The sequence below is a fragment of the Tetrao urogallus genome, assembly GCF_951394365.1.
Source record: "Tetrao urogallus genome assembly, chromosome: 27".
Classification (NCBI taxonomy): domain Eukaryota; kingdom Metazoa; phylum Chordata; class Aves; order Galliformes; family Phasianidae; genus Tetrao; species Tetrao urogallus.
This window is the reverse complement of record NC_136840.1, coordinates 1,698,976-1,719,568: the sequence shown is the minus strand read 5'-3', so window position 1 is coordinate 1,719,568 and position 20,593 is coordinate 1,698,976. Positions and strand designations below refer to the sequence as shown.

The 20,593-nt window shown below is 60.4% G+C and overlaps 1 protein-coding gene across 1 annotated transcript; it reads left to right on the top strand.

Annotated features, from left to right (window-relative positions):
* Nucleotides 1-370: 370 nt before the first annotated feature.
* Nucleotides 371-18,322, top strand: TET3 (tet methylcytosine dioxygenase 3; the record flags this gene model as incomplete). Its single annotated transcript, XM_079547513.1, has 12 exons — nucleotides 371-493; nucleotides 854-1,184; nucleotides 1,667-1,777; nucleotides 10,216-12,099; nucleotides 12,964-13,054; nucleotides 13,211-13,304; nucleotides 13,907-14,115; nucleotides 14,288-14,438; nucleotides 14,876-14,965; nucleotides 15,076-15,213; nucleotides 15,681-16,017; nucleotides 16,417-18,322. The coding sequence occupies 12 exons, from the start codon at nucleotides 371-373 to the stop codon at nucleotides 18,150-18,152; spliced, it is 5,295 nt and encodes a 1,764-aa protein (XP_079403639.1). The 3' UTR covers nucleotides 18,153-18,322.
* Nucleotides 18,323-20,593: the final 2,271 nt, after the last annotated feature.

The window sequence follows — 20,593 nt, the reverse complement described above, 5'->3', positions numbered from 1 at the left end:
CACCTCCCTGTGCAGCTGTGCCAGTGTATCACCACTCTGTCTGACCAGGAGTTTATCCTGACACCCAAACTGGTCAGTGTTTGCTGGCAGAAAAGCTGTGATATCACTCCAACCCAAGACAAGGCGGGTTTGTCCCTGAGGAGGTACTGGGGAGTGGAATATTACACCACCATTGTGATTTTGTGGTATAACAGTCTAAATGGAGGTGGTGGACCCTGTTTTACGGGCCGGGTGTGAATTCAGCCACTTTGGGGACGGCTGTGTGACACCTGCCACACCACCACAGTGCTGCTGCCACCTCCTCATGTAGGGCACACGGACCACAAGTCCATCCACACCCCGCTCACCACAGCCTGGTCCCACTGCCAACATGGAGCACGACAGCATCACAGCGCTCTGGTTGTGTGTTGGTACCTTCAACCACCACCCACTCTTGACGCTTTGCTCCTGCTTTGTTGTGACCCACTTTGTGCTGGCAGAACGTCTTGGCCAGGTCAGCTCACAGCAGCCGGGCCTGTGGCCAAGCCTGCGGTTGGGCCTGCAGCTGGGCTTGCCGTTGGGCTGCAGCCAGGCCTGGAGCCGGTCCTGTGGCTGGGCCTGTGGCTACTGCTATCAACTTCAGACTACGCTGCTCTGTGGCCATGTCTCTGGTTGGGCTCGTGGCCGGGCCAGCAGCTGGACACCTATAGCTGCTCCTGTGGCTGGGCCTGTATTAGGGCCTGTGGCCGCAGGGCCCGTGGCTGGGCCTAAGGTTGGACCTACAGCTGCAGTGCGGCCTATAGCTGGGCCCGCAGCTGGATCCATAGCCGGCCTGCAGCACGACCCGTCTCTGCTCCCGTGGCTGTGATTGCAGCCATGCCTCCAGCCGGGCCTGCGGCCGGTGCTGCCGCTGGACCTGCAGCTGCTCGGCTGTCCTGCTCCGTGCTTGGCCTGCAGCCGAACCCGCGCCCAATCCCTGCGGTCGGCCTGCAGCCCCCCAAACCGCAGCCCTTTCCCCCTCCCCCGCTTCGACACCCCGCCTCCCCCGCCCGATGCTCCGGGACGGCTCGCTGCTGGCCGCCGTCCCCGGGCCACCCCCGGTCGGGGCCGCACGGCGGGTGGAGGCGGAGCCCCCCCGCGCCGGGGCGGGCGCAGCGCCGCACAAGATGGCCGCCTCGTAGCGGCGGGGGCAGCGGCGGGGCGAGGTAGGGAGCGGCGGGGCCCGGCGGGGCCGGGGCGGGGGCGGCGTGGCGGAGGTTGGGGACAAAGCGGGGCGGCGGGGCGGGACCCCTCCTTCGGCTGCCTCCCCCCCCAACACGGGTTCCCCGTGCGCCCAACCCGCCCCGGTGCCCCCCTCCCCCCATCCTTACCGAAAAATACCGTTTTTCCGCTTTTAATATATTTTCCGGCGATTCCTGCCTCCCAACCCCCTCCCCTTTCTCCGCGGTTCTCCCCTCCTATCCCCTCCCCGACCCCCTCCTCCACCCCCCCCCATTCCCCTCCCCCATCTCGTGCCCCGCTGCACCGAGCGCCATGGCAGCCGGGGGCCGCGGTGACGTCACGGCTGTCACCCCGCACCGGGTCGGTCCCCGCTCTGCGTCACTGCGGGGTTCGGGGCGGGGGCCGCGGGTCTCCCCCCTTCTCTCCCCTCCCCCCTCTCCCCCTCCCCCCCCTCGTCCCCCCCCAGCTCATCCCTCGGCGCACCCCGGCGGCGGCACCGGGCTCGGTCACGAACGCGGTGGGGATCCTCCATCTGCCGTCGGTGCCGTGTGCCGGGGCTACCGCGAGGCTCCGCCGGGTGCGGGAGTACCGGGGGGGTGCGGGGGGTGAGGGGGTGGCCCCGGGGATGGATCTGGTGGTGGCCCCGGAATGCCACCTTTTGGGGATGTCCCGGTCTCCAGCCTTGGACCCGTGACTGCAGGTGACAGAGGAAGCTGCTGGGATCTTGGAGGGTGGCGTGGTGCCCCCAGCCCTGGTGTGGTGTGGCTGTCCCCAGATGTGGGGTGGCACGGCAACGACACGGTTGTGCTGTTGTCTGTGCCCTAAAGAGCCTTTCCCATGGGGTCTTGGCACACTGGGGAGCAACTTGTCCCCCAGTCCTCTGCCTGCGTGTCCTGGGGCCCCCATCCTCACAGTGTCACAGCCCTCGGTTCCCTGCCCACATGTGCTGGGCTCTGTGTCACCTGGTACTGAAGTCCCTCTCTTGCCCCCACAGCCCCAGGCTATTGGGTTGGCTCTCCCCTGTGTGCCCGTTCTCTGGTCCCTATCCCTACTGCATCAGTGTCCTTCATCTCCTGTTTGTGCATGCTGGTGTCCCCATCCTTGGGACATTGCTATCCCACACCTGCTTGTGCATGCAAAGGTCCTTCCTCCTAGTTTCTGCAGTGTCAGGTTCCCTGGTTTGAATCCCTATGGTTTCAGGGTCCCTTGTCCCCTTCCCATGTGTGCTGGGCTCCCTTGTCCTTGGTCCTGTGTTATCAGGTTCCTTGGTCTCCTGCCTGCATGTGTCCCTTGTCTTTGTCCCCATGGCTTGGGGTCTTCAGCCCTCTGCCTGTGTGTGCTGGGGTCCCTATCCTGTGCCCACTTCAGTCCCTGACCCTACAGCCTCGTTCTGTGTGTGTGTTTCTAATGGCACAGCACTGCCTTCACCATGGTTGATGTTCTGTCCCCACTGCAGCATAGGGCACGAGTGGGAGCTCCCCAACCTGAGCCCCATCTGTGCCACCCTTGAGGCTCCAGTGCTTCTTTTATCTCTCCTTTGAGCTCAGTGCAAGAGGGTGCCAGACCCTATTTTTTCTTTTTTTGAGGATAAAAGAGCTTTTTTTTTTTCCCCCTGGGCTGGGATCCAAGGGGAGATGAAATGAATCGGGAAGGGGCTGGAGGTGGAACAGCTGCAAGCTGTCCTCGCTCCACATCCACCCACCACACTGCTGCCAGCACTGGGAGCTGCTCTCTCCCCATCCCTTTGCCCATGGGGTGACGGATATGTGGTGTTGGAACTGTGGGCAGGTGTCTGCTGGATGTTGTAGGGGGTCCTGTTGTGGCTGATGATGCAGAACGCTTGTTTGCTTCAGCTAAAATGGCAGTTCTTAAAGGGGGGGGAAAAAAAAGGAAAAAAAAAAAGATGGTTTCTGCACATCTCTTGACTGCATCTTTTTGATTCAACGAGGTTTTGCTGTCGAGTGGTGGAGTTGGGGACCTGGGAGCTCCCACTGCTGCAATTTCCAATGCAGCCAAATGAGCAGGGGAGGGGGGATGGGGGTGGACCAACCCACTCCGAGCACTCCAAACGCTGTAAAAAATTGATTGGAGCAAGTTCTAATTGCTGCAGTCGTCAGCGTGGAAGCCGGGGGATGCTGTGTAATGTCTGGAGGGCTCGGCTCCAGCTCACTGGCTGCAGTGCTGGCTGCTGGTGGCATGGCCACCGCACTCCCTGGAGCAGCTTCTTGCTCCCCAGGTGGATGAGGGCGCAGGGAGCCGTGGGCCTGTGTGAGTGCCGTGCCAGAAGGCAGTCGGGTGCAGCAGAAGGCTGAGAAACACGAGAGCACAGGGCTTTAATGACCCTGGAAGCCCTGGCTTGGTGTTGCCATTGGAGCTGTTACAATTAGAGCCGTCGCATTTAAAGCGCATGTATTTAAAGCCTCTGCTTTTAAACCCGTGGCGATTCGAGCCGTCCCGGTTACAGGTGTTGTAGCAGAGGAATGGGGCTGACCCTTCCCTGGTGATGCTGGTGCAGAGACAGCTGCTGCCAGTCCCTGCTGTCCCAGGGCTCCTCGCTGGCGGCCGCAGCCTCTCCGAGCCGCTGGCAGCCGGAGCTCCTGGCCGGAGCACGCTGCCTGCCTGCACATGGCTTTTTTTAGGTTTACAAACATTACGGCCCCGTGCACACGTCGCTTCCCCCCTCCCTTCCCGTGAGTCATCAGCCCCGTCACCAGTGCAGGGGAGCGCAGGCCAGGGAAGCCGGAGGCGGCGTCTGCGCTTCCCCCCTTGGCGCTGATGACCCCAGCGGAGGAAAAAAAAATAGAAATTGGGTATTTTTTTCCCCTCCCTTTTTCGGTCATGGAAAAGGTTGAGCGAGATGAAGAAGGCGCGGCGGTGACGGCCGTGATGATGCCACGTCTGTTTGTGGCATCGCCTGTGATGGGGCGTTTTGGGAGAGGATGGCAGCACAGCCTTTATCCGGGGGCTGCGCGAACGCGGTGTTACACCCGGAGATTTTGGAGAGGGCCGAGGAACCGGTGGCATCCGTTGGGCTGAGCTCGGAGCTGTGCGTGTCCCCTGACATGGCATGGAGCATCGGCCTCTGGCTGCGTGCACGGAGGTGCTGGAGCCCCCGCGCTGAGCTCATCGTGGCTGATGTGGCTGCGGTGACTCAGCAGCGCCAGCGCTGACTCAGCGGCACTGCGGACCCCAGGAGGCAGCTGAGGTGGGAGGGGGCTGTCATTTTCTGGGGGAGAAAAAAGGGAGATTTTGTGCGGTGTGCTGCAGAAGCCGTTGTGCCGGTGCTGATCAGGACTGCATTGAAAGGATGTGATGCAAACGCGTCCTTGTGTAGAAAGGCTCCTGCTCGCTTTTCAGGTGGTTCTTCAGCGCTGTGTGTAGGAGAGATGCAGCAGCTCTGACTGAGCATGTGTCTGAGCCCATACATAGGGCAGGCAAGGAGCTTGCCCTGCTCAACCCCAGCCTTGCTGCCTCGCTAACCTCATGGTGGGGGTCTTCATGCCTTCCCCTCCATGGGGACCTTTCTGTGCGCCGGTGCCAGCTGCCGGCCGCCGTGCCGGGGTGAGTACAGGGAAATGTGGGGAGGGCACTCGGCAAGGGGACGTGGCTGTGGCAGTGCTCCCTTTGGGGGGGGCAGCTAGCTTGCACTGCCAAGCTTTCAGCTGTGCGTGCACACAGGGATTGGAGCCAAGCAGGAAAATGCACCGTCCGCTTCTGTACTTGCAAGAAAGAGGATCTCAGCCTGAAGCCGGTGAAAGGGGAAGCGGCCGTCCCGTGTCTCTGTGCCGACTTGCAGAACAGGATGTGTCCCCCAAGAGGTTCTTCCTGGATGTGACTCGGTTCCCGTCACGTCCGCTCTGGCATTTCAGGACCCCCCCGGCCCTGGTGGAACACGTGGGGTGGCGGTGGTGGTGTTTTGGGGTGAGTCAGGGGGGCCGGGGGAGCAGCATACAGCAGGCAGGGCATCGCGGGCGCGCTGTGTTGGGCCGTACCAAGCCCGCCCTGCATCTCGCTTTCTCCCCGGCTGCTTTTCCCTGCTGGGACGGGTCGTGGCGGTGAAACCGGCTGGGGGAGCCGGTGCTGTCCCCGCGCCCAGACTGGGCAGGGCCGGGCTCCCACTCATCTCCCTGCTCCTGCCCGCCAGCCATCGTGCTGCCGACGTGTTTGTGCTAGCCGCACGCACGTCCCTCCTCCTCCTCTGCTGAAAGCTCGGGCTGCTGAAGGGTTTCACGAAGCGAGGAGCGGGGCCAGGGCTGCGCATCCCCCAGGTACAGCGGGCCGTCAGGTGGGCTTTGCAGAGCCGTGCACCCATGGTGCAACACGGGACGCTCGATCCCAGCAGTGCTCACAGCCCCTGTGGGATGGGAGTGGGGCAGCTTTGCTCCATGGCCACCCATTCTTGAAGGCTGGCCGGATTTCTGCACCCTGCTTGCGAGGCAGAGGAACTGGGCGAGGGGGAAGTTCCCACTGGGGTTGATGGGAGACGTGCTGGAGGGCACTGTGCCCTGTCCCCCTGCAAGCAGTGCCGTCAGGGTGTGAGGGGCTGCAGAGCACAGCTCGGCCCCACATGGGTACTTGGGTGGGTGGCGAAGTGCTGCCGGCACAGGGAGAGGCTCAGCACAGCCTCAGGCGTTTCTGCCACAGCCCACGCACTTTTCCTTCCCAGGTGAGTCCACGTCCCTTCTTTCCTTTACCTTATGTTCTTTCTTTTCCTTTCCCCTTCCTCTCTTCTCCTTTTCCCTTGGCCTCCTTTTTATCCCTTCCTCTCCTTTTTATCCTTTCCATCCCTCCCCTTTCTGCTGGAGCACCGCTTGCCTACAGCCGTTCTTTTGGCATTGCCCGGCCGGCCGCAGCGCCAATCTGGTAGCTGAGCGCCTGCACGAGAGGAGTCAGCTGTGTTGGACTGAAGCCGCTCCAAGAAACAAAAATAGCGCCACGTTTTTTTTTCCCTTTTTTTTTTTTTTTTTCTTTTTCCTTCAAAGAGCTGAGAGCTTTTCTCCCCTCCCTCGCTGCCGGTCGGAGCAGCCTGACGCAGCCTGGCAAGCCGTTCTCCCTTCCTCTTGCCAAATGCTGGTTCCCGGCTCAGTGCCGCGATGGGAACGCCAGCCCTGCGCAGCTCCTGAGGAGCTGATCTGGCTGTGCTGGTGCTGAGCATCCCGTAGTGCTGTGCCCCGCAGGTTCCTCCTTTTGCCCAGCTGGAGAGGGACCTCAGGGGCCGCTTGCGTGCGCGGGGATGAATGTTCCAACCCGGCTTTGAAAGGCATCCAGGGTGGATTAAGAACAGATGCCGGCGCGCAGCTGCTCTCGGTCAGGGCGATTTTGGAGGAGCTGCATCCAGGCACTCAGCTCCCCTTTGCTCCACACATTGCCGCTGGGCAATCCTGCTCCCAAACACCTTTGGTTTCCCATCTTTTTCTCTTGCTTTGATCTGCTTTCCCATTGCTTGCAGCTTGGCTGGGCTGGGAAAATGCTTTTCCTGGAGCCCCACCAGAGAGGATGGGGTTGGAGATGTTTTCTGGTGGAGAAAAATTCCCTGTCTCTATTGCAGGCTCCTGGTGCAGGAGCAGTGTGAATATGTGTCATTAAACCAGCTTGGAAAAGAGGATGAAATGCTTGTCCCTATGGCATCCAGAGCAGGATTATGGCTCCGGGGGTCCCTGAGAGGCCCACGGAAGCAGGGATGGGTTCCCTGCAACACAGCCCTGCCGTAGCTCTGCCTTTCCGCCGGGCTAAATGAGGACAGGAGCGAGCGGCTCAAACCCAGCGCTGGGGTCAGCCGGGGCCACGGAAACAGCTTGGAAAACAAGCGAGCGGCTGGGAGCGTCGGGAGGGGCTCCACAGCTCTCCAGTTTGCTTTCCCAAGGCTGTCGCATCCGTGCCACCGGGCTCCTCTCCAGCATCCCCCGCTGCCGGCACCTTGGTGGCATTGGGCGGCTTTCCGTGCCCGCTGTGGCTGAGCGGCACATCCATCCCCAGGGCGTGCTGCTGGCCCCCTGCCCTTCCTTTGGGCTGTGCTCAGGGATGCTCGTCCACATTGGGCTTCCCCATCCCGCGGGGGCCCCACGGTGCCCCAGAGCACGGAGGATCCCAGGGCTGCTGCCAGGGGAAGAAAACCACGAGCGCGGCACGGGGCCGGCAGCCAAACAGCCGCCTGCCTCTTGGCCGGCCCCAGCCGCTGGCGCTGGCAGCACTGCTGACCTCCCGAGCACCCTGCCGTGCCCTGGCTGCGCCAGCACTGCATCCATCCCTCCCCCCACTACCCCCCCCCCCCAAAAAAAATCCCGTGCTGTGCATCGCCACATCTGGGCGCCTCCATCCCCAAAATCCTGCTCTTGCAAGGAATGATTTGTGGTGGGATGAAGCACTTGGCTGCTCCAAGCCCAACGCCTGCAAAATCAGATGAGATGTGTGTGTGTCGGGAGGGTTTACAAATACCCCAAGCACCCAGATAAGGGATTGCTGCTTCAGCCCCCAGTTCGTGGGGCTGGATGGGCCTCATTGGGTGGCTTTGGGTGCTGGGGATGAGGACCAATCCTTTGCCTGGTGTTGAGGTTGTTGTTTCCCAGATGTGTGGTTTGGGACAAGCAGGAGCACAGCAGAACGCTGCCTGCTTCTCCAGGGCGCCTTCGCTCCATGTTTCATATAGGGCCAGGGGGAGATATGGCATAGTAACATAAAAAACAGGGAGGGAGAGGGAAAAAAAAAGAAAAAGGCCTTGTGGTGGCTGTGGCACTGCAGCTGGGGACACTGCCATGGGTCCCTCATGGGATGCTGCTGTTCGTGTAGGTTCCTGCTGTTTGTGTAGGGGGCTCCTGTATGGCTTGCCAGGTCTGTGGGTCTGCTGGGTACGGCGCTTGCTGGATGAGACTAGCATGAGTTTGTAGGGTTGCCAGTTGTGTAGGGTTGCAGGTAACACAGTTCTGTAGGGTTGCAGACGGCTGATGGTTGCTGGTCGTAATTTGCTGAGCATACAGAGGGATGTAGGAGTGCTGGACATGTAGGGCAGCAGATTGTGTGGTGTTGTGTGTCAGTGTGTGGAGCTGCAGGATCTATAGGGCTGTGGGATATATGGGGCTGTGGGATGTATGGGCAAAGGGATCTACAGAGCTGTGGGATATGGGTTGTGGGATGCACGGGGCTGTGGGGTGTACAGAGGTGTGGGTTGTACAGGGCTGGGGGGATGTATAGGCTGGGAGGTATACAGGGCTGCAGGATGTATGGGCTGTGGGATGCACAGAGCTTTGGGATGTATGGGTTGTGAGATTCGCGGGGCTGTGGGATGCATGGACTGTGGGATGTATTGGTTATGGAACGCATAGGGTTGTGCAATTATGGGATGCACGGACTGTGGATGTATGGGGCTGGGGAATGGATGGGCTATGGGGTGTATGGGTTATGGAATGCAGGGGTTATGGGATGTGCGGTTTATGGGATGTACAGGTTATGGGATGCAGGGGTTATGGGATACACGGACTATGGATGTATGGGGCTGGCGGATGCATGGCTTATGGGATGCAATGAGTTATGGGATGTACGGGACGCACGGAGCCGCGGGGCGCTGAGGCTGCGGGCTGTACGCGTGACACGTGCCGGCTCTCGGGAGCCGTCCGTGCGGTCCGGGGGCTGCGGGGCCGAGCTCACGTTCCCCCCCCCAGTCCCCCTTACCACCCCCACCCCCTCCTTCCCCGCCCGTACGTGCGCGCGGCGCCGGGGCTGATGGCTCCTGCAGCTGCCGCGGGGGGCGGGGAGCCGCGGCCGGGCGCGGTGCGGCGCGGAGCAGCGCGGGCGCCTCCGTCCCTCCGCGGGCGCCTCCGTCCCTCCGCGCCGCCGCCGCCGCCGCTCCCCCGCAGCGTAAGTGCCGCGCCGCGGCCGCGCCGGTCCCGGTGGCTGCGGAGGAGCGCGGCGCGGGCCGGGGGTACCCGGCGGGGTCGGTGCGTGCCGCGGCCTTTTTTGTTTTCCTTCCGCCCAAAGCATTGAAAACAGAAAGGGGGAAGGGGGGCAGGGGGGGAAATAATAATAAATAAATGAAGCGGAGATCATTTTTAGTTCCTCGGAGGGGTTTTCCCTTCTTTTCACGACGCGCGGACGGGGCCGCTCCGCACCGCGGCGTTCCGGTTCCCCCCCCCCCCCGGGCGGTGGGTGCGCACGGGTGGGTTCCTCGCGGCGGCGCTGGGGGGGAATCGCTGTTGGTTTCCGGATGGAATCCCGCGCCCCCCCCTCTTCCAACCCCCCCCCCCGCGGCGGTGCCGGGAACAAAAGGAGCGGTGCGGGAGGCCGCGTGCAGCCCCGCGTGTTCCTCCACCCCCCCCCCCTCGGTCAGATGAACCGCAGGGGCGGCCCTCGTGGGGAAGCCTCCAACCGGGACCGGGCCACGCGTGCGGGAGTTCCTGCGTGGGGGGGGCGGGTAGTGGGGGATCCCTTTCCTCCCCACTGCGGAGGGGCCGTGGGAAGGGCGGACAGGGTCGCTGCCAATGGGGTTCGCCCCTCCTTTTCCCCTCGGGGGGATGTTTGAGGCGAGGAGGACTCGAGATGCTCCTCTCTGCTTCCACGGGGTTTTGCTCTGCCTGTTGTTCCCTCTCTCCCTGCTTGTATGCAGCCCTGGAAAGGGGTGAAGGCATCCCCTGGCCCCGCATGGGGCTCTCCTATTAGTGACAAACCACAAAATGCTCTGCATCCCATCCTGTGTGGCACTGGGACTCCCACCCATGGGGGGCACAGAGATGCCACCTCCCCTTCCCCCCCATCTCACGCACCCACTGGGTCGATGGGCTCCAGACCCCCTTCTCTCCTTTCTGCCCCACTCCTTGCTCAGCGTCCCATCGCTGCGGTGCTGAGCTGAGGTCCCAGAGAGCACAGCTCCTTGTGGGCCTTTGGGACGTGGGGACGGGAGGAGCACGGGGGCACCTGCAGCTGTGCTGGGATGGACGGGGGGGTGGTAGGCTGTGGGGTGGGATACGGGGCGCAGGATTTTGTAGGGGTTACTCACACCTCTCCTCTCTCCGCACTCTCAGACAGGTCCGGGGGGCGATCCGGTTGATGGCCCCAGAAGAGGCCCAATGGAAGAAGGGCTGATCGACTATGGCGGCGAGAGGACGCTGAGCGAGGGCAGCCGGCTGGGCCTGGCCGGTGGGGGCCGGCCGCAGGCGGGGGGCAGCGCACTGATGGAGCCCAGCGGGTGGCTGCCCGGCCCCCCTGCCGGCCCCGCACGTCTGGAGGACGCCCGCAACCTGGTGGCCTTCTCGGCGGTGGCCGAAGCGGTGTCCTCCTACCGGCTGCCCGCCCCGGCTTCGCCCTCGCTACTCTACAAGAAGTTTGACACCGAGATGAGCCGGGGGGGGCTGGCGCCGCGGGACGGTGTGCCAAGGGGGGAGGACCTGCACGCCCTCAAGGCCGCCCTCGCCCTGGCCAAACACGGCATGAAGCCCCCCAACTGCAACTGCGACGGCCCCGAGTGCCCTGACTACCTGGAGTGGCTGGAGCAGAAGATCCAGGTGGCCCTGGGAGAGGCCCCGCTGCCCCACGCCCCGCCGCCCCCCGACAAAGGTGCTATCGCTCCCCCCGCGGTGCTGGAGGCCGCCGAGCCGTGCCCGTCGGACGGCCTCCCCTTTTCCCAAAGTGCACTGAATATTGCCAAGGAGAAGAACATCAGCCTGCAGACGGCCATCGCCATCGAGGCGCTGACGCAGCTCTCAGCCACGCTCCCTCAACCTGGTGCTGATGGGCCACCCCCCCCTCCGCCACCGCCGCCGCCCCCCTCGGTGCCCCCTGCCCCCCCAGAGCCATCCATCGACGTGGTGCCTCCGTCTGGGACCACTGACCCTATGGCGGAGCTGGAGCAGCTCCTGGGCAGCACCGAATACATCGCTGTGGCCTTCAAGCGGCCCGAGGCTGGCAGAGCCCCCCCTGCAGCAGCCCCAAAGCCCCCGGATCGGACGCCGGGCAAGGAGACGGTGAGCAGCCCCCATGTGCTGCAGGAGCCCGACCTGCACAGGAAGACACAGATGGTCCTGCAGCAGCACCTGCACCACAAGCGCAGCCTTTTCCTCGAGCAGAGCCTCTCCGCGACCCCCCCGGAGCGCCCACCTGGCTGGTGGACCCCCAGCACGCCCAAGACCTTTGAGAAGCAGGCCAAGGAGAAGAAGAAAAGAATGCAGCCAGACAAGCCAGCCCGCAAGCAGGTGCAGATCAAGAAGCCCAAGCAGAAGGATTCACAGCCGCTCTTCCTGCCCTTCTGGCAGATCAGCCTGGAGGGGCTGCGGACCCCCGCCGAGCCCCCCGCCACAGCGCCGCAGCCCGAGCCCCCACCGCCCACCCCGTGCCCACCCACTGCTTCCGACTCTCAGGAAAGGGGAACCCCAGGGGGGGACACCCACAGCCACCCACTGGCGCCGGGCTCGGAGGGAGCACCGCCCGCCATGGTGGACGACAAGCTGGAGGAGCTTATCCGGCAGTTCGAGGCCGAGTTTGGGGACACCTTCAGCCTGCCGCCCACCGGGACCACTGCGCTGCCAGAGGGGCAGCCGCCAGCCCCGCAGGTGCCCCCCACCACCGCCAGCACCGCCACTGTGGCCCCCAGCAGTGCTGGCCCTGGGGGCTCCGCGCTGTCTCCGGAGAAGGGACCTCCCCCAGAGCACCTCTTCTCCGTGCGCTCGCCCAAGCAGATCAAAATCGAGTCCTCTGGTGCTATCACCGTGGTGTCCACCACGTGCTTTTACTCTGAGGAGAGCCAGAACGCCGATGAGGCGGAGGGGACGCCCACCAAGGATGAGGTGCCGCTGACCCCCACCCTTAGCGGGTTCCTGGAGTCGCCTCTCAAATACCTGGACACGCCGACCAAGAGCCTGCTGGACACCCCTGCCAAGCGTGCGCAGGCCGAGTTCCCCACCTGTGACTGTGTGGGTGAGTGGGGGTACAGGGGTGTGGGGGTGATGCCTGGTGCTGGGGCTGTGCCGTGATGCTGGGAGGTCCTTCGGTGGGGCTGGGAACGTCGCCCCAGCAACACCTGGGGGGCACGGAGGCTGCTCTGCAGCTTTAGTGGAACTTGTCTTTATGGCCAAACCCTGCAGCTGCATTGGCTGCAGGCAAGTTTGGGCTTTCTTCCCTCTTGCTTTCATGGCCAGGTGGTCAGTGGCGAGTGAATGCTTGATCCACGTGTTTTTGTGCTGGATTTGTTACACTTTGCAGCACAGTATTTGCAGCCCGGCTCCTTCCACTGTGCCCTTCTCCCATGGGCTCTGTTTTCTCAAGAAAAAGCCATAAGAGAAAGCAATTAAGTGGGAGGTGGGGCTCAGTGCTCCATGAGGTGCCCATGCTGTTGGATGCTGCGATGCAGTCAGCTGTTGCTGTGCATCCTGCACTGATCCCTGCCTGGGAAGCTGCAGCAGAGCTGCTGAACATGATGGGAATGAAAATCAGTGCTGGGAGCAGAGGATGGGCTGAGGCACGTCTGACCCTATTCTGTGGGTCCTACCCCTGCACTGCCCTTTGCTTCCCCCTATGACCTCTCTGTTCCCATAGATCTCCCAGTTTCCCCCAGTGCTGTCAGGAGCTGTAAACCCAGAGCAAAACTCTCTCAGCCCTAAAACACTCAGTGCCAAAATAGTGCAGTCAGGATTGAGGCTTGTGCTCTGTCAGTGAGGAGGTGCCTGATTTTTCATGCAAAAGTGCTTCATTTGAGGGAATTTGACATCTGGGGGATGTGGTTCCCAGAGGACACCCCGACATCTCTGTTCCTCCCCCCCCCCCCCGTGCCTTTTCCTGCAGAGCAAATCGTGGAGAAGGACGAGGGGCCGTACTACACCCACCTGGGCTCGGGGCCCACCGTGGCATCCATCCGGGAGCTGATGGAGGAGCGGTAAGGGACCCCACCTCAACCCCTTGCAGGACCCCGACATCGGACTGGGTCATGAGCTGTCGGAGAGGGGCTTGGGGTTTTCAGAGGGCAGAGGGGGGAGGTGTGTGGGGTGAGGCCTCAGCAGGACACTAGTGAGTGATGTGGGTCTGCCCACAGGTACGGCGAGAAGGGCAAAGCCATCCGCATCGAGAAGGTCATCTACACTGGGAAGGAGGGGAAGAGCTCCCGGGGCTGCCCCATCGCCAAGTGGGTGAGTGAGTGCCTGCAGCCCCCAGACCCTTTGGGGCACCAGCAGTGCAGAAGTGGCCCCAGGAGTCCCCGGGGCTGTACATCGCTCTCCATCAGTGCCATTCAGTCAAACATGGGTTAGGGGGAGCGAAACAGCCCCGGGCTCAGGGCTTCTGTCCCACCTCTGCCATTCTCAGCGTAGTGCTGCTGTCCCCTCTCTGCTTGGGGACAGGGAGGTCCCCACTGTTGGTAGTCGTGGAGACCAGGACAGGATGCTCAAGATGTAGCAGTGAAGGGCAAAGCAAAAGTGGCAGCCACTCCTGGGAACCTCTGCAGGGCTTCCCACACTCATAGAACCATAGAATCATAAAATCAATAAGATTGGGAAAGACTGCTAAGACCCTCTAATCCAACCATTGACCCAGCACCCAAAGTGCTCACCCAGTGACATCCACCAAGTGCCGTGGGTCTTGGGGTCACTCTGGTACCCCAAAGACCACGGGGAACAACATATCCAGGGTTGTTCCTGCGGCTCTCTTCTCTGTGTTGCTGTGGGACGGTGCAGAGGCAGCCAGCACCCACTGGTGGAGACCTGTGTGCCAACTGGACCCGGCTGTTTGACAGGTGATCCGGAGACACAACCAAGAGGAGAAGCTGCTATGCCTGGTGCGTCACCGAGCTGGCCACCACTGCCAGAACGCTGTCATCATCATCCTGATCCTGGCCTGGGAGGGCATCCCCCGCACGCTGGGCGACACGCTGTACCAGGAGCTCACTGACACCCTCACCAAGTACGGCAACCCCACCAGCCGCCGCTGCGGCTTGAATGACGAGTAAGTGTCAGTGGGTCACCACACCGGCTTGGGGATTTGGGTCAGAAGGGGACACAGGCGTCCTCCCATGTTTCTCACTCAGCGGGGCAGCTGTCAGCCCTGCAACCCATGGGGAGGGGGATGCTGTCAGTGCGGTGGTGACTGATGCTCCTCCTCGCTGTCCCTCCTGCAGCCGGACTTGTGCGTGCCAAGGCAAGGACCCCAACACCTGCGGCGCTTCCTTCTCCTTCGGCTGCTCTTGGAGCATGTATTTTAATGGCTGCAAATATGCCCGAAGCAAAACTCCACGGAAGTTCAGGCTGGTGGGGGACAATCCCAAGGAGGTGAGTGGCATGATAGTACTGGGGAGAGAAGGGGTGGTTTCCTTTTAGCCCTGACTCCAAGTTTTGGGAGGAGGAAGTCTGAAAATAGGGTCCCTTATAGTAGTTTTGGTGAACTGGGGAGAAAAAATGACGACCTGACCTGGTAAGGCTCTCACTGATATCTCAGGGCATTGCTGCCAGGTGTGACAAATGGGGCCTCCCTAGAAACCCCAGAGAGGTGCAGGAGAACTCTTGTGCTGTTAGAAGCACAATAGACTGAGGCTGGGGGTTGAGTAGTCCAGATGTCACCAGACACTGAGGCTGTGTGCTTTGTGTGATGGCAGACAAGGTTGGATGCGGTGTGACGTGCATGGGCTGCATCCCTGACTGCATCCCTGCTGCCAAAACCCTTGGGTGATGTCCTCTTGTGTACAAACGCCCAGTTTTCTCTATTGCAGGAAGAGCTGCTCCGGAAAAGCTTTCAGGACTTGGCCACTGAGGTTGCTCCGCTTTACAAGAGGCTGGCACCACAGGCCTACCAGAATCAGGTACCCAACCACCCACCCTCTGCTGGGCTCTGCAGCCTGGCGGCCAGCAGAATGGGAGCCGGGTGGCAGCATGCAGATTTCTGGTAACCAGAGCCTTCTTGTTCTGCTAGGTTACCAACGAGGATATCGCAATAGACTGCCGGCTGGGCTTGAAGGAGGGGAGGCCATTTTCAGGGGTGACAGCATGCATGGACTTCTGTGCTCATGCTCACAAAGATCAGCATAACCTCTACAATGGCTGCACAGTGGTACGTAGGCACTGGTGAGGCTTTTTGGGATGGTTTCCCTTTTTGAGCTGCGTGGTGTCCAGCTGATCCTGTAGGGAGCATTTTGAGGCAGAGATATCTGAGTCACTGTCACCCCAGATTGGTGGCTGATCCTCTGTGCTTGCACTCATGGAGCAATTTGCTTTTCGATGCTTCAGTCCTTCAAATTGAAGCATTCGTGTCTGCAAGGTGCTGAAGCTGTCCCCACCAGATGTAAGCAAGGCACCAACGGGAACTGCACGTTTGCTGTTGTCTGACCCAAACCCCGTGGGAAGTTTCCAGACAGCAGCAGGGGAGCAGAGAGGGCTGGGGGATGCACACTGCTGCAAGCCTGGGGTGTGGACTGGTGTTGAGTCAGGGCTGTCACCGTTGTCCCCCTTGGGCTGCATTTGTCAGCATCTCTAGAGCTTGGCAGCCCCGTCCCCTCATGGCCTCCTGCACTCCTCCAGGTCTGCACGCTGACAAAGGAAGACAATCGCGTGGTGGGGAAGATTCCCGAAGATGAGCAGCTGCACGTCCTCCCCCTCTACAAGATGTCCAGCACGGATGAGTTTGGCAGCGAGGAGAACCAAAACGCGAAGGTGGGCAGCGGGGCCATCCAGGTGCTCACATCCTTCCCCCGCGAGGTGCGTAAGCTGCCTGAACCCGCCAAGTCCTGTCGGCAGAGACAGCTGGAGGCAAAGAAAGCCGCAGCGGAGAAGAAGAAACTGCAGAAGGAGAAGCTGATGACACCAGAGAAGATCAAGCAGGAAGCGCTCGAACTTCCTACACTCCAACAAAATGCAGGTAATGGGGACAGTGCTGAGATCGCACAGCCCCAAGCTATCCAGAAAGCAGTGAGGGGATGAGGATGTTCCCTTGTGGCTCTGGGAGGTGTAATGGTTGGGGGCTTTCTTGAGCGCTGCACCAGCAGTGCTGCGTGTAAGTTGGCATTACCAGCTTATGCTGTGGGGTCTGGCTTTGCACTGTGGTTTTTGTGGTGCCCATGCTTTTGCTGAAGCTCAGCACGTGGGTGCAAATTGCTGCCAGCGCATGGGGTAATGCCAGTCACAGCCAGGCTCTGACTCAGCCAGCGGTCCTGTTGCTGTTGGATTTTTGAGGCTGACTGGCTTTTGTGGATCCTCAGTTCCTTCTGGTGTCTCCTCGGCCAGCTGGTCATGGTGGTTGTGTGTGCTGTGCCCACAGGTATGGCGTTGAAAAGTGGGCTCTCCCCACAGCCGCTGAAACCTTCCATCAAAGTGGAGCCGCAGAGCCATTACAACGCCTTCAAGTACAACGGCAATGCGGTGGTGGAGAGCTACTCGGTGCTGGGCAGCTGCCGGCCCTCCGATCCTTACAGCATGAACAGTGTTTACTCTTACCATTCCTACTATGCACAGCCCAATCTGCCTTCTGTGAACGGGTTTCATTCCAAGTTCACGCTGCCCTCCTTTGGGTATTACGGTTTTTCCAACAACCACGTGTTCCCCTCACAGTTTCTGAATTACGGGGTGCCCGAGAGGGGCGAGAGCTGGGTGAGCAACAGCTACGAGAAGAAGCCCAACATTCAGGTGCTGCAGGAGAACCTCAACCATACCTACAGGAACACGGATTTCCCCGAGCCCATCCCACACAGCGTCCGGAGCAAAAACCATCACCAGCGCACCTACGAGCGGGCCAGCCGCTATGCCAGCCAGCAGAAGACGGCTGCGGCCGGGGTGCACAGGACTAGCACAGGCTCGGAGGAGGCATCGCCGTTTGCACAGAACTGTTTTGGCAGCAGGGCCATCAAGCAGGAGCCCCCGGACCCTCCGCCCAGCATCGAGCCCCTGAGCAACCCCGCGGCAGCCGTGCCCGGCACCGGCCTGGCTCTACCCGCTGTCCCCGTACCGGAGCAGCAGTGGAGTCCTTACAAAACGTCATCCCGAGGTTCGTCTTCCCCCGAGCGGACTAGTGCGGCTGAGAGCTCGTGGAGCAGCCTGGTGCCAGGCGCCGGAGGACGGGAGAAGCTGAGCGCCTTCGATGCTGCCGTGCGCCTGCCGCTGCCGGAGAAGCAGTGGCCCAATGTCCTGGCAGAAGAAGCGTCGTCGTCGTGCAGTTCCAGCTTGCTGCCGAAGCCGTGGAGCCCTTGCAAGCTGGGGGAGACGGTGCTGGGCGGTGCGGGTACCCCGACCCTGCGGGACAAGGGCTGGGAATTGGGACCGCTGGGCTTCGGCTCGGCCCTGCCGGAGCTGCCTGTCTTCTCTGAAGAGCCGTGGGGTTCTGGCAAGGCGGAGGAGCGGAGGACGCCGGCACCCACGGCGGGGCTGCCTGAAAAGCCGTGGGAGGCAGCGGTGCGTGAGAAGGGGGCAGCGGGGGTCCGTCAGGAGAAGCCGTGGGATCCTTTTGGGCTGGAGGAGGGCGTCGAGGAGGCGTCGGTGAAGGCGGTGAAGGAGGAAGAGGAGGAGGAGGAAGAAGAGGAAGAGGAGGAGTGGTCGGACAGCGAGCACAACTTCCTGGACGAGAACATCGGCGGCGTGGCCGTGGCGCCCGCGCACGGCTCCATCCTCATCGAGTGCGCCCGCCGCGAGCTGCACGCCACCACCCCGCTGAAGAAACCCAACCGCTGCCACCCCACCCGCATCTCCCTGGTCTTCTACCAACACAAGAACTTGAACCAGCCCAACCACGGCCTGGCGCTGTGGGAGGCCAAGATGAAGCAGCTGGCGGAGCGCGCCCGCGCACGGCAGGAGGAGGCGGCGCGCCTGGGGCTGCAGCAGGACGCCAAGGCCTTCGCCAAGAAGCGCAAGTGGGGCGGCGCGCTGGCGGCCGAGGCGGCCACCAAGGAGCGGAGGAACGCGGTCCCCACGCGGCAGGCGGTGGCCATCCCCACCAACTCTGCCATCACTGTGTCCTCCTACGCGTACACCAAGGTGACGGGGCCCTACAGCCGCTGGGTCTGAGGCGGAGGCGGCCGCCGCAGCCCTTCTTACCTCAAAGTCGGCAGCACTGGAGTCCCGGTGCTGCTTCGTGGTGCTTTCTCCTCAGGCATGGGGGAGAAGAAAAAAAAAAAAAAAAAAAAGAAAAAAAAAAAAAAAAGCAGGAAAAAAAAGAAAAAAAGAAAGCAAAATAAACCAACGTTACGCTTGGAAACAACGGAACCGACGCGGGTGCGAGCCGCACTTGGCAAAGAGTAGGAAAATAGGAAAAGAACAATGCTCTTTGACGTTTTTCGGTAACCTAATATTTATATCTCTGTGTTTTTTTAATCTATCCTTGTGCACTGCAAGAATGGAGAGAGAAGTTTATAGGGTCCTTTCGCAAAGGAGAGGTTTTTAATTCCACTTAAAACCACGTATTTATTGGATTATTATTATTATTTTTTAATCTGACGAGAATGACGAAGCCGACCTTCAAAAAACGAAGCGAACATCGAGGAAAAAAAATACATGGATAAATTAGAAAAAAAAAGAAAAAAATGAGAAACAACCCGAACACCAAACCAGCGTATAAAGGCAGAGGTGGATCTCCGCAGTGCCGTGCAGGCGGCGCGGATCAGGGGCGGCCTCACAGAGCCACCTGGAAACGAGTGCTCTAACGTCAGCCGGATGCACCGAACATCCAGTTTTTTTAATTGTTGGTTCCCAAGGACCCACAGTGGCTGTTTTACAACTGGAGGAGTCCATCCCCATTGGGTGGAGACCTCAGGGCATCGTGTGGAGGGTGCTGCTCCCGGAGCTCCATGCTTGGGTCCGGGGCTCTGCGCTCGTTTGGGGCTCCGTTGCCCTAAGGAGAAGAGGAGCAGCTCGGCTGCGTCTCCGAGAAACCCAACAGGAATCAAACACGTAAATAGGAAAAAGAAAAAACACAAACCCACAAAAACAACACAAAACTGTGAATAGCTAGTGTTGCTCTCTGTACATCACTGTTGCTGAAGTCTGGTGCTTTCAGTCTCTGGGGGACTTTGGCCGTACGAGCGGCTCTGGGAGGAGCAAACCCACACTCTGGGACTCGTCTCCCCACACTCTCAGTCCGATGGGTGAGTCGGCGCGGCGGCGCGCTCCGCGTTTTTCTCTCCCCAGGTGCCATCATCTCACCTTCCTACAGGTTGCTGTTCTTCCCACAGTACAAGAAAACCAACCAACCGACCCACCGACCAACAACCTTTCCAACCCACCCACCCACCAACCATCCAACAACACTGCGTGGTGCTTTCCCAACAACCTCAGCTGAGGCTGCCACCCTCGAGCCATGCTGGGCGCTGGGTGCGGGACGGGGCTGCGCCGTCGCTTTGCACTTCCAGGTGCCTTTTGGGGAACACGCGAGCGAGAGCCGGCGCCGTCACCGTGCTGAAGTCACCGCGTGCGTTTACTGCAACCCCACGCACCGGCGCAGCTCAGCAGGATCTCGGTAAAACAGCCTGAACCTTTGTGTAGTCAGTCTGATTTTAAAACCTGTACATAGGGAAAGAATTTTTTTAAAAAGCACTTTCACCTAGATTTAAAAATGAAAGCGAAACTTAAAGAAAAAAAAAAGAAAAAGCAAAAAAAAAAAAAAAAAAAAAAAAAAAAAAGAAGCAAACATCCTCTCCCCCCTCCCGACAACTTGAAAGCAGTATGTTTTAGACACAGTTATGGTGGGAGAACTGTAAATACTGGCAGAATATTTAACATGCTTTGTCCGTCCTTCATAATTTGTTTTTTTTTTTAACTGTAATCTGTAAAGTCGCGTATATTTGACAAGGAAATTCAATGAGCTATTATTGCTTTTCTTATAAGTACCCAATAGCATATCAGGATTGTAGAGTTCATGGCAAGTCAGACCTTAGGTTGGCCTGCGGGTGTCCTGGGGCTGCGTGCCTCAGGGCTTGGCTATGGGTATTGGCCATGAGGTTCAGCTGTTGGTCTTGGCCATCGGTCATGGCCGTGGTTTTGATCATGGAGTTCAGCCATGGGTCTTGGCCGTAGCATTTGGCCATAGATCTTGGGTGTAAGTCTTGACCGTGGAGCTTGGGCATAGATCTTGACCATGGAGCTTGGCCATGGGGCTTGGTCGTGGTTTTAGCTGTGAGTCTTGACCATGGAGCTTGGCCATGGAGCTTGGCTGTAGGCCTTGGCTGTAGTGTTTGGCCACGGGTCTCGGCCATGGTGCTCAGCCGTGGTGCAGCTGCAGTGCTGTTTGGAGGTCTAAGAATGAAAGAGGTCGGATTCGGGTGCCGGCCTTGGTTTGCTTCGCCCAGGTCTTGTCTGACTTCCGTGCTGTAGGTTGTCGCAGGGGTGCCTTGAAAGCTTTGCGTAGATGACGTTAGCAAGAAATTTGGGAGAAAGGGGCGCGTTTGGAGAATGTTTCGGTCCGTGCAACCTGTCTAAGTCCTGCTTCCTTGGAGGTGTCTGGTTTGGGGGCT